At 53.4% G+C, this 10,107-nt stretch overlaps 1 protein-coding gene across 1 annotated transcript; it reads right to left on the reverse strand.

The window, feature by feature from the left end:
• Positions 1–1,698: 1,698 nt before the first annotated feature.
• ppiaa (peptidylprolyl isomerase Aa (cyclophilin A)) lies at positions 1,699–4,675 on the reverse strand. Its single transcript, XM_079250790.1, has 4 exons — positions 4,488–4,675; positions 2,724–2,843; positions 2,479–2,651; positions 1,699–2,085 (listed from the first exon to the last, which is right to left on the reverse strand). The coding sequence occupies exons 1-4, from the start codon at positions 4,554–4,556 to the stop codon at positions 1,953–1,955; spliced, it is 495 nt and encodes a 164-aa protein (XP_079106916.1). The 5' UTR covers positions 4,557–4,675; the 3' UTR covers positions 1,699–1,952.
• Positions 4,676–10,107: the final 5,432 nt, after the last annotated feature.

The following is a 10,107-nucleotide window of genomic DNA, read 5'->3' on the forward strand; positions in this document are numbered from 1 at the left end:
GTACGTACGGAAAACAGGAAATGTTTCCAGATTTACAAAGTAGCACGTCCCACCCTGTTTCACTTCATAAATCAGGATCAACACTAAACTTTGCGCCCGTGAGGGAACATCTGGCCACACCCACATATTGGCCATAAAAAGTCAGGTGAACATCCCTGATAAATATAAATCCATCTCATTTCCATGACGGAAATGAAGGGGAAAAAAGCAGGAAAAAAAGCCAAAAAGAGGAATTTTTTTGGAAAATGAGGTATAAATTCTAACAGATGAAGTTGTAAAATGTAAAAGTATTTTATCTGGTGGAGACGGGATGGACATCACCACCACCAGAAAGACAGAGGAGGTCAGCAGGGGACAGATGTCAGCGTCTCATCAGACCACCGGACTTATCCAGAAAGGACAAATAAAGTGGTCAGACAATAAAATGTAGGGAGAAAGTGCATCTTGGTCCACAGGAGGAGGAAGGGGGGCTTATGTAGCGTCTCCACTATCTGCAGACATCTGCAGCTGTACAACAGGTTTCCTCCTGGGCATGGAGGCTCCTCCACCTGCCCGATGGCCGCTACACCACGTCTGGCTGTGGAGAACATCGTTCTGTTCCTCTGCTCTGGGTTGGGAAAAGGAGCGGACCCGACCTGTCAGTCCCTTCCCTTTGGAAGGTGCCGGACTGGAGTCCAGAGTCTCCATGTTCCATGTCCACCAGCAGGGACAGATAAGCCACGTTGGGGAGCATTTTATATCCACCCATCACTTCATGTTCGGTATCTGCAGGTGGAGGAAACACCTGATCAGCCTGATGATGGGCGACACGTCATTTTCATGTACTAATTCATTTAGAGCTTTAATATTATGGCAGCTTCTGTATGACTGAACTGTGAGAAATGGTTTTTATAACATGTAGAACTGCTTCGTTTCAGAACAGACTTCAGTGGTTGGCGTTTTACGTGGTGGAGGAACATCAAAATGTGCGGGTATTTTTTTTTTTTTTTGCAAATGCGGTTAATGTACAACATTCTGCTTAAAAGGTTTATATTGGATTTTGAACGAATGTATCAAATTTCACACCATTTCTTTGGTTTTATTTTCTGCCTTTGGTGTCGCCGTTTCTCCAGATGTTTGTACGCCAGGGTCAGAGTTGGCGTGGAGGTCGGGACGTTTTACCGCCAAGTCGTGTTTCCATAAATCCCAAAAGTTGACTATAATTGGCGTATGCCAGGTTTTGTGTGAGACAGCTTCGTAAATGAGGCTCCTGGATTGGGAATCCATGGTCTGACCCATTAGTTTCTGTTGCAGTTTCAACATTTCGATGTTTAAAATAAAGAGTACAAAGGCTCAGATGCAACCGGGAACCTTAATGCAAGAAACCAATCCACCAGGCAGGATCTAGAATTTAAAATGACCAAACAAGACCTGGATCAGCAGTTTACCGCCATAGATTTTACAAACAGGACTTCATTGTTACAGGACTCAACTTTGGATTACATCCAACCATCGGCGTGTTAACCCATCACTGCAGACCTAACCCTGAAGTATCTGGAACCCTGTAAGGCCTTCAGACTCCCCAGCAGACAGTCTGTTCAAAATGAGACATGAAACTGGTGTGCTCTCTGGTTCACCAGCAGGCGGCAGCAGTTCCCTGAAGCCTCAGATCCCGATGTTTCCACTCAAACCACAGAAGGAAAGTAAAACTCAGTCACATCATTGTCAAGGCATTTTATTTTCTTATTCATTTTCTGACTTCAAAAGAAAAAACCGTCTGAATTTAGTGGAAAAACGTTAATGCAAAAGAAACTTTTAAAGTCACAAATGCAGCAACATGGTTTCAACAGAATAAAAAAAGGGGAGGGGGCGGATCGGCTGAATCTCCATCAATAGGAATGTTGGACAGTGGAGGGGCGGAGCCTAAAAGGGCATGGCTACGGGACGAGCGGGAGGGGGCCGGCTGAAGCGCCTCAGAGCTGGCCGCAGTCAGAGATGACGATCTTGGCTTTGGGTTTTCCTGACGAGGTGCCGTAAGACTCCATCTTCTTCACCACATCCAAGCCCTCCACCACGCTGCCGAAGACCACGTGCTTCCCGTCCAGCCTGCAGGGACACGAGACGGACAATTCACCAACAGCTGCTGCATTTACAGGCACCTGCAGGACTCTGGAGCCTGCTGGGGAATGGGGGACCTGTCCCTTCAGGACGGGTTGTCCAGCATCGCAGCATGTTAAGGATTTAACAAGACGTTTCAGAACAACATTACTCTCCATCCTTACTGACCCGACATGCAGATACATGGAAACTTTCATCAAACGGCCATTAAAGGGTTAAAACGATCTCTAAACTGTTCAGACTGAAGGAAACCAGTTTGATTTTATAGATCGTTTTTAGATGGTTTGAGGACTTTCATCCCGATGACAAAAAAAAAAAAAAAAAAAAAGTAAACTAAATTGTATGTGCAGCTCTCGAGGTGGGAGACCGCGGTCTTCCTACCATGTTGTCTTCACTGTGCAGATGAAGAACTGGGACCCGTTGGTGTTGGGACCGGCGTTGGCCATGGACAGGATGCCGGGGCCGGTGTGTGTCAGGGAGAAGTTCTCATCGGCGAACTTGTTGCCATAGATGGACTTTCCTCCGGTTCCGTTGTGGTTGGTGAAGTCGCCACCCTGCGTGTTACATCACACATGACCGCACGGTCCAGACAAACCAGACGAGCCGTTCCACCTGCAGGACCTCACCTGGCACATGAAATCTGGGATGATGCGGTGGAAGCTGCAGCCCTTGTAGCCGAAGCCCTTCTCGCCGGTGCACAGGGCGCGGAAGTTCTCAGCAGTCTTGGGCACCACATCGGCACGGAGCTGCAGGAACAACAAACCTCAGACGTTAGTCGCTTTGGATCAAAGACTGTAGCATGAATCAGATCCAGCTCAACCTGCTGAGGTTGTGAAACCTGCTGGCTCGCTGCCATCCACAGCCAGCAGCTTATCACATTCTGCACTTTGTTCTGTGGAGCAACTCCAAAGCTGCTGCGCAGAACGACAGCCGTCCAGGTAACTTCACCTCTAAATGCTGCATGTCAACACACTGCAGGCACAACGCCACACATCCCGCTCCTTCCACACACCACAGGCCGCTCTGCTGCGTGGGGCAACGCAAATGCAGCATTGCACCACAGAGGGACATCTGCATGTCCTGCACAGCACCGCAGGTGTGAGGGGGCTGCAGCAGCCGGTGTAGAAGGGAGGAGGGGGGTCTGCAGCTGGTCTGAGCAGCAGAAAACAGGAGCTTCATGGGAAGAGTCAGACACCGCAGGGTTCAACTATGCAGTTTAAACATCCGAGATTTTACTGCACGTGTCGGACAAAACTACTAAAAACTGCTGGCAGACGTGCAGAAGTCTGAGTGTGGTGGTTCAGTTGAGAAGTTTCATCTTAGCCGAACCTGGTTTTCAGTTTTAATTACTGTCTTATTACACTTAATGCTCAGGTGTTCCCTGCTTGTGTAAAGCCCTCAGAGGGACTCTTGTGACTATAAAACCAAAAGCAGGACGTGTTCAGGGCAGGCCAACCCTCTCCTGCTGCAGGCAGGTACCAGGCAGGCTTTGAGCTGCAGACATGCAGCAGGTCAGCACAGTTCACCCGGGAACGCCCTAATGGTGCACAGCTGCTACAGCCTGCACAAAATGGCTGGACCTGCTGCTAACGGCATGCAGTAGTTTTCCACCAGGCGGATATAAATAACCCAGACGGGTGATCAGGGTCAGATCAGATCAGATATTTAATCCCTGTAGGTGTGAAAACTAAGCGGGATCTGACCCGCCTTGACATCCGCATTCTGCGGCGTGCAGACAGCGCCCCTCCCCCTCCCGGACCGCGCCAGCACCGTGGAACTTTCCAGAACTGGTCCCAGGCCACAGGCGGGCCAACCGCCGCTTTTCCGGGTTTTTATTTATTTATCTAACGTTTAACATGTCCGCTGGACGCTACAGTAGCAGCTTCAGGCGGAAAATCCTCCGTCTCACCGCGGGTTGGGATGAATTTTACGGTTTCATTCAGAAACAGACGCAGCTTTACGTCAGCTTTCCCGGGTTCACGTGCAGGCCGCGCGCGATACGCTGCAACAAAGAAGCGCGCGGGCGCAGCGGCTAGCATTAGCGGCTAGTTCCAGCTCGCGGGAAGTGGAGCTCCTCGTGACGACAAAAACACGAGCCTCCTCGTGATGACGGCTGCAGGGTTCCGCCGGTGGGAGGCGGACTGACCCCGGCAGAGACGCGCCAACACGCGCCCCCATTATCAGACAAACCCGCGTTAAAACAGTCAGGCTGCTTCTTCGCCTCGCGCCGCACACAGCTGGCTGCGAGCCATCAGCACGCGCGCATGACAGCTGTATCCAGAGACTGCACGCACCGCCCGGCCAAACCGGAGCAGAGCTGGCCGCCCCACACCCAGCCGGGCCGGTCGCACCACCGCCAACTGCAACACGATCCACGGCGGCCACATTACCTCCATCACGATCCGGCCCAGCGGTGAACCGTCGGCGCTGATGTCGAAGAAGACTCTTGGTTTGGCCATTTCAGCAGGCTGGTGTGGAGCGGGTCGACTGGAGAGTTTTCCGGCGGAGGGACGCAGCGGGCCACAAGGAACCGAAAAAGATGGAGTGGTTAGGATGCGCTTTTATCTAAGCTGCGGTGGGCGGGTTGGCTTCACAGCCAACCAATGGCTAACAGCATCATGTTTGAGTGGCAGTTGCTTTGACAAATCAGCACCCAGAACATCTGACGCTGCCTTTTCCGCAGCAGCGCCACATTCTGCGGTGCGTTTGATTTGTTATAGCGAAGACCCAACGGCGAGGGGATGGACACAGCGCAGTTCTGTTAGTTAAACACCGCCCGGTGCCGGCGTCCCGGTGAGAACATGTAAACTACAGACGGGCAGAGCAGCGCGGACAACTGAGGCGTCCAATGCGTGGATCGCAGGCCGCGAGTGGGAGGAAGCCCCGCAGTGAAACATGAACGCGCGATCACGCATTCAGGGTGCGGTCCTCCAGAAAGAAAAAAAGTTTATTTAAAAAAAAAAAAAAAAAAAAAAAAGCTGAAGTTGAGGTGGGAGGCGCGTGCTCAGGCTCATTTCCGGTTTGACCGGTGCAGCAGAGTCTGCGCGTGAAAGCTGTGCGTGTAGAAAGTTCCTGTGTGGCTTCATGTTAGGTCCACGGGCTGTTTTTCCACAGTCACGCGGTGCGTGGAGGTAAAAAAAAAAAAAAAAAAAAAAAGACTTAAAATGACCTAAACACGCGTTTTACTCTAAAACATTAAAATGTGGAAATATTAAAATGTTTACAAAGACAGGAGCAGAATTTACTGCTGTGGAAGAAACTGTGGTTCCGAAAGGCAGGTTAATATACAGCAGGTTTTTCATTTAGCAGTTTGGTCTCAGAATGGATATAAAATACAGTAAATCTTTTCATAAATGCCAGTGAATCACAAGAAGCTGGATTATTTTACACCATCAATAGTTTCCACACAGTTTGGTCCAGTTCAGGCTCACCGGGAATAAAGTTTCTTAAAACTGTTTTCCTGATTTCACCACTGATGCAACAACTAGTCTGTCCACCCAGAAATGTCCTGAAACAGCTGCACGACTGACCGGTCAGCATCTGTAAACACCAGGGTCCGTATTCATCAAACTTCTTAGAATCACTCCTGTTAAGAGTTGACTGATTGTCTTCACCTTTTCTCAAGAAGCACAGACTTACAACAAAGTTCAAGTAGCTTCTTTTTACTGAGCAGGCCAGATCACTGCTGACACGGCACACACCATACAGCTGCACAGCAGTACAACATAAAGTAGGACTAACTATGCAATCAACTTAGAGCAGGAATACAACTTTTACATCAATAAATAACCACAAGTAAAAGATTTTTGTTTCTGAAAGCTGCATTAAACTTTACTTATCCAGTTACTTTCAGCTGAATGTAGGACTGGATCTTCCGTCTTACAGCAGGAGCATCCTTCCCCTCTCTCGTTTAAATGATTGGGTTGATTAATGTGAACTTTTATGGTTTCATTTGACATTAAAACCATCCCCCCAAATGAAAACACCCCGAGATTCTCGTATCGGATCAAATATTCTCTAAAGTTATCATTGTACCACAGAAATTACCTCTCAGCCGGACTGAAGGCTCTTGGGATGGTTTTGGCCCCCGAGACCATGTTTGAGCACCTGATCCAGACCTCATTGGAGGAACGTAGTAAGAAAGAAACAGCTTATGTTTCTCTCTGTAAAACTGCCAGGATAGCTGCAAATGTAAATGACTAAATGTTTGCAAATAAAACCAAAGTTTATCAGTTTGAACGTCAAACAAGACTCTGGCTTCCTCCCACTGACCATGTCAGGTTTACTGCTTACTATAAACTGTCCCTAGGAGTGTGTGTGTGTGTGTGTGTGTGGGCCTGCGATGGACAGGTGTACACCTGTCCAGGTGTACCTGCTTCTCGCCCAGTGACTGCTGGGACGGACTCCTGCTTCATCAGACGAAGCTGTTTGGAAACTGAAGGAATGAAGTTTAACTTCTCTGTGTGGATTCAGTTTAAGGTAGAAACGATTCCCGGAGCCTTATTTTCCGTTTGTTTTTCCATTAAAACAACGTGATCGGAGCTGGTTTGTGAGAAACGACTTTCCACGGCAACCAGGAGGATTTTCCAGCCAACAGGTGAAGAAAACTGGAAATCCCATGAAAACAGTGGAAGGACGAACTTCTTTTATAAATGAGATAAAATCCTCCCACATGGGTCGTCGGGCAGGACGGCGGTCCAGAATAAACCATGTGAAATCAGATTATTCCAGCTGTCCAGGTCCTGGATGAAGGTCTGAACATGGACGTTTCCACACAGCGTCCACGTTGCAGCTCAGACATCAGAGACGAGGTGAAGCTCCGGGACGAGGAGACCGGGGGGTGGGCCATTGATCAGTAACCTTTAACAACCTTTGATGAGCTGTGGTTGATGCTGAGAGCAGCGCTGGACGCTGCAGGAGCTCCAGAGACCTGGTCGAAGTCCTGGATCAGGTCTGTCCTCCTGTCCCGATTCACACCCCCGCTGTTCAGTCCAAACTCACTGTTGTCACAGAACAACACAAACTTCGTTTTTACTATGACAGATTTGTCTCCATATTTCTTATTGATCTGATTGGTTCCTGAAGATCCATTGTCCAATCAGAATTCTTCTTTACCGCTGAGGAGCATCGGACGGACAGACTTCCCAGTTTGATCTTTCTGGGACAGAAAAGGTGAAAATATTGGCAGGAAAGTATTTATTAATTTTAATAAGAAACTGTCCGACGGTCTTTAAACGCAGCGTTTGTGATGGACTAGAAGGCAGCGTGGCGAGTTCGATAGACCGTCTGGTTTCATCCGGACTAGAAGTTCCCACCAACCCTGGACCCGGTCTGGATCCGGTCTGGACCCGGTCTGGAGCCGGTCTGGATCCGGTCTGGACCCAGTCTGGACCCAGTCTGGACCCAGTCTGGACTCAGTCTGGACTCAGTCTGGACTCAGTCTGGACTCAGTCTGGAGCCAGTCTGGACCCAGTCTGGACCCAGTCTGGAGCCAGTCTGGACCCGGTCTGGAGCCAGTCTGGAGCCAGTCTGGACCCAGTCTGGACCCGGTCTGGACCCAGTCTGGACCCAGTCTGGACCCAGTCTGGACTCAGTCTGGACTCAGTCTGGAGCCGGTCTGGAGCCAGTCTGGAGCCAGTCTGGAGCCAGTCTGGACCCGGTCTGGAGCCAGTCTGGAGCCAGTCTGGACCCGGTCTGGACCCGGTCTGGACCCAGTCTGGACCCAGTCTGGACCCAGTCTGGACTCAGTCTGGACTCAGTCTGGACTCAGTCTGGACTCAGTCTGGACTCAGTCTGGACTCAGTCTGGACTCAGTCTGGAGCCGGTCTGGACCCAGTCTGGACTCAGTCTGGACTCAGTCTGGAGCCAGTCTGGACCCAGTCTGGACCCAGTCTGGACCCGGTCTGGAGCCGGTCTGGACCCAGTCTGGACCCAGTCTGGACTCAGTCTGGACTCAGTCTGGACTCAGTCTGGAGCCAGTCTGGAGCCAGTCTGGAGCCAGTCTGGACCCGGTCTGGAGCCAGTCTGGACCCGGTCTGGACCCGGTCTGGACCCGGTCTGGAGCCGGTCTGGAGCCGGTCTGGAGCCGGTCTGGACTCGGTCTGGACTCGGTCTGGACTCGGTCTGGGGCCAGTCTGGGGCCAGTCTGGGGCCGGTCTGTATCCGGTCTGGAGCCAGTCTGGAGCCAGTCTGTATCCGGTCTGGAGCCAGTCTGGAGCCAGTCTGGAGCCAGTCTGGACTTGGTCTGGACTCGGTCTGGACTCGGTCTGGACCCGGTCTGGAGCCAGTCTAGGGCCAGTCTGGAGCCGGTCTGGAGCCGGTCTGGAGCCAGTCTGGGCCCGGTCTGGGCCCGGTCTGGGCCCGGTCTGGGCCCGGTCTGGAGCCGGTCTGGACTCGGTCTGGACTCGGTCTGGACTCGGTCTGGGGCCAGTCTGGGGCCAGTCTGGGGCCGGTCTGTATCCGGTCTGGAGCCAGTCTGGAGCCAGTCTGTAGCCAGTCTGGAGCCAGTCTGGACTTGGTCTGGAGCCGGTCTGGACTCGGTCTGGACCCGGTCTGGAGCCAGTCTAGGGCCAGTCTGGAGCCGGTCTGTATCCGGTCTGGAGCCGGTCTGGAGCCGGTCTGGAGCCGGTCTGGAGCCGGTCTGGAGCCGGTCTGGAGCCAGTCTGGACTTGGTCTGGACCCGGTCTGGAGCCAGTCTAGGGCCAGTCTGGACTCGGTCTGGGGCCAGTCTGGGGCCAGTCTGTATCCGGTCTGGAGCCAGTCTGGGGCCAGTCTGGACTCGGTCTGGGGCCAGTCTGGGGCCAGTCTGTATCCGGTCTGGAGCCAGTCTGGGGCCAGTCTGGGGCCGGTCTGTATCCGGTCTGGGGCCAGTCTGGGGCCAGTCTGGAGCCGGTCTGGAGCCAGTCTGGAGCCGGTCTGGATCCGGTCTGGAGCCGGTCTGGGGCCAGTCTGGAGCCGGTCTGGGGCCAGTCTGTATCCGGTCTGGAGCCGGTCTGGGGCCGGTCTGGGGCCAGTCTGGGGCCAGTCTGGGGCCAGTCTGGGGCCAGTCTGGAGCTAGTCTGGGGCCAGTCTGTATCCGGTCTGGAGCCAGTCTGGGGCCAGTCTGGAGCCAGTCTGGGGCCGGTCTGTATCCGGTCTGTATCCGGTCTGGAGCCAGTCTGGAGCCAGTCTGGAGCCAGTCTGGAGCCAGTCTGGAGCCAGTCTGGAGCTAGTCTGGGGCCAGTCTGTATCCGGTCTGGAGCCAGTCTGGGGCCAGTCTGTATCCGGTCTGGAGCCAGTCTGGGGCCAGTCTGGAGCTAGTCTGGGGCCAGTCTGGGGCCGGTCTGTATCCGGTCTGGAGCCGGTCTGTATCCAGTCTGGAGCCAGTCTGGAGCCAGTCTGGGGCCAGTCTGGAGCCGGTCTGGAGCCAGTCTGGGGCCAGTCTGGAGCCAGCCTGGGGCCAGTCTGGGGCCAGTCTGGGGCCAGTCTGTATCCAGTCTGGAGCCAGTCTGGGGCCAGTCTGGGGCCAGTCTGTATCCAGTCTGGAGCCAGTCTGGGGCCAGTCTGGGGCCAGTCTGGGGCCAGTCTGGGGCCAGTCAGGGGCCAGTCTGTATCCGGTCTGTATCCGGTCTGGAGCCAGTCTGGAGCCAGTCTGGAGCCAGTCTGGAGCCAGTCTGGGGCCAGTCTGTATCCGGTCTGGAGCCAGTCTGGGGCCAGTCTGGAGCCAGTCTGGGGCCAGTCTGGAGCCAGTCTGGGGCCAGTCTGGGGCCAGTCTGGGGCCAGTCTGGAGCCAGTCTGGAGCCAGTCTGGGGCCAGTCTGGAGCCAGTCTGGAGCCAGTCTGGAGCCAGTCTGGAGCCGGTCTGGGGCCAGTCTGGGGCCAGTCTGGAGCCGGTCTGGAGCCAGTCTGGAGCCAGTCTGGAGCCAGTCTGGGGCCAGTCTGGGGCCAGTCTGGAGCCAGTCTGGGGCCAGTCTGGAGCCAGTCTGGAGCCAGTCTGTATCCGGTCTGGAGCCAGTCTGGGGCCAGTCTGGAG

Source organism: Telmatherina bonti (genome assembly GCF_933228915.1).
Source record: "Telmatherina bonti genome assembly, chromosome: 13".
Lineage (NCBI taxonomy): Eukaryota > Metazoa > Chordata > Actinopteri > Atheriniformes > Telmatherinidae > Telmatherina > Telmatherina bonti.